This window comes from Aptenodytes forsteri, unplaced genomic scaffold, assembly GCF_000699145.1.
Source record: "Aptenodytes forsteri isolate BGI_AS27 unplaced genomic scaffold, ASM69914v1 Scaffold50, whole genome shotgun sequence".
In the NCBI taxonomy this organism is placed as follows: Eukaryota; Metazoa; Chordata; class Aves; order Sphenisciformes; family Spheniscidae; genus Aptenodytes; species Aptenodytes forsteri.
Window position 1 is genome coordinate 1,095,174 of NW_008795126.1, and position 642 is coordinate 1,095,815.

The 642-nt window shown below is 67.6% G+C and overlaps 1 protein-coding gene across 1 annotated transcript in view; it reads left to right on the forward strand.

Annotated features, from left to right (window-relative positions):
- Positions 1-642, forward strand: part of GSE1 (Gse1 coiled-coil protein) — a 41,957-nt gene that overhangs the window by 32,060 nt on the left and 9,255 nt on the right. Inside the window, 1 exon segment of the mRNA XM_019471526.1 lies at positions 166-490. Within this exon segment, the coding sequence (XP_019327071.1) occupies positions 166-490 (325 nt within the window).

Genomic DNA, 642 nt, shown 5'->3' on the forward strand with positions numbered 1-642 from the left:
CGGGGCTCTGGCTGGCGGCTGTCCCATGGTTCCGGGTGCCTCCTGCCCGTGGGGATGCTCGGGGGAGGGCCTGCACACCCCGAAATACCCCGATAGCCAACAGATCTCCACGGGTAGCCCCGCCTTTCCGTGCCCTGACTCTCCGGCACCCCTTTTCCAACCCAGAGGAACTCAAGGACTCGGTGCTTCCGACGCCAAAGCCCATCCAGCACCCGCTGCCCCAGCCGCCGGCCTCCCACCACCCCGTGCCCAGCCTCATCCCCAACCACAACGTGTTCCCGCTGCCGGGGAGCAGCGCGGCCACGGCGCTGCTCATCCACCGCACCAACGAGGAGGAGAAGTGGCTGGCCCGGCAGCGCCGGCTGCGCCAGGAGAAGGAAGATCGGCAATCCCAAGTCTCGGAATTTCGGCAACAAGTGCTGGAGCAGCACCTCGGCATGGGGCGCGCCCCGAGCCAGCCCGAGCCCGAGCATCGGCCCGAGCACCCCAGGTAGGGATGCTGCCAGCCCCGCTCCAGGGATGGAGCTTCCCCCTAAAACCGAGTTGCGCTTGCCCACGTCGCAGCCATCCCTGCTGTGATATCTGTAGGATTTTCCTCCCGTTGCCCCGCGGCTTTGCACCCCCCCCACTAGCTGGCTCCAG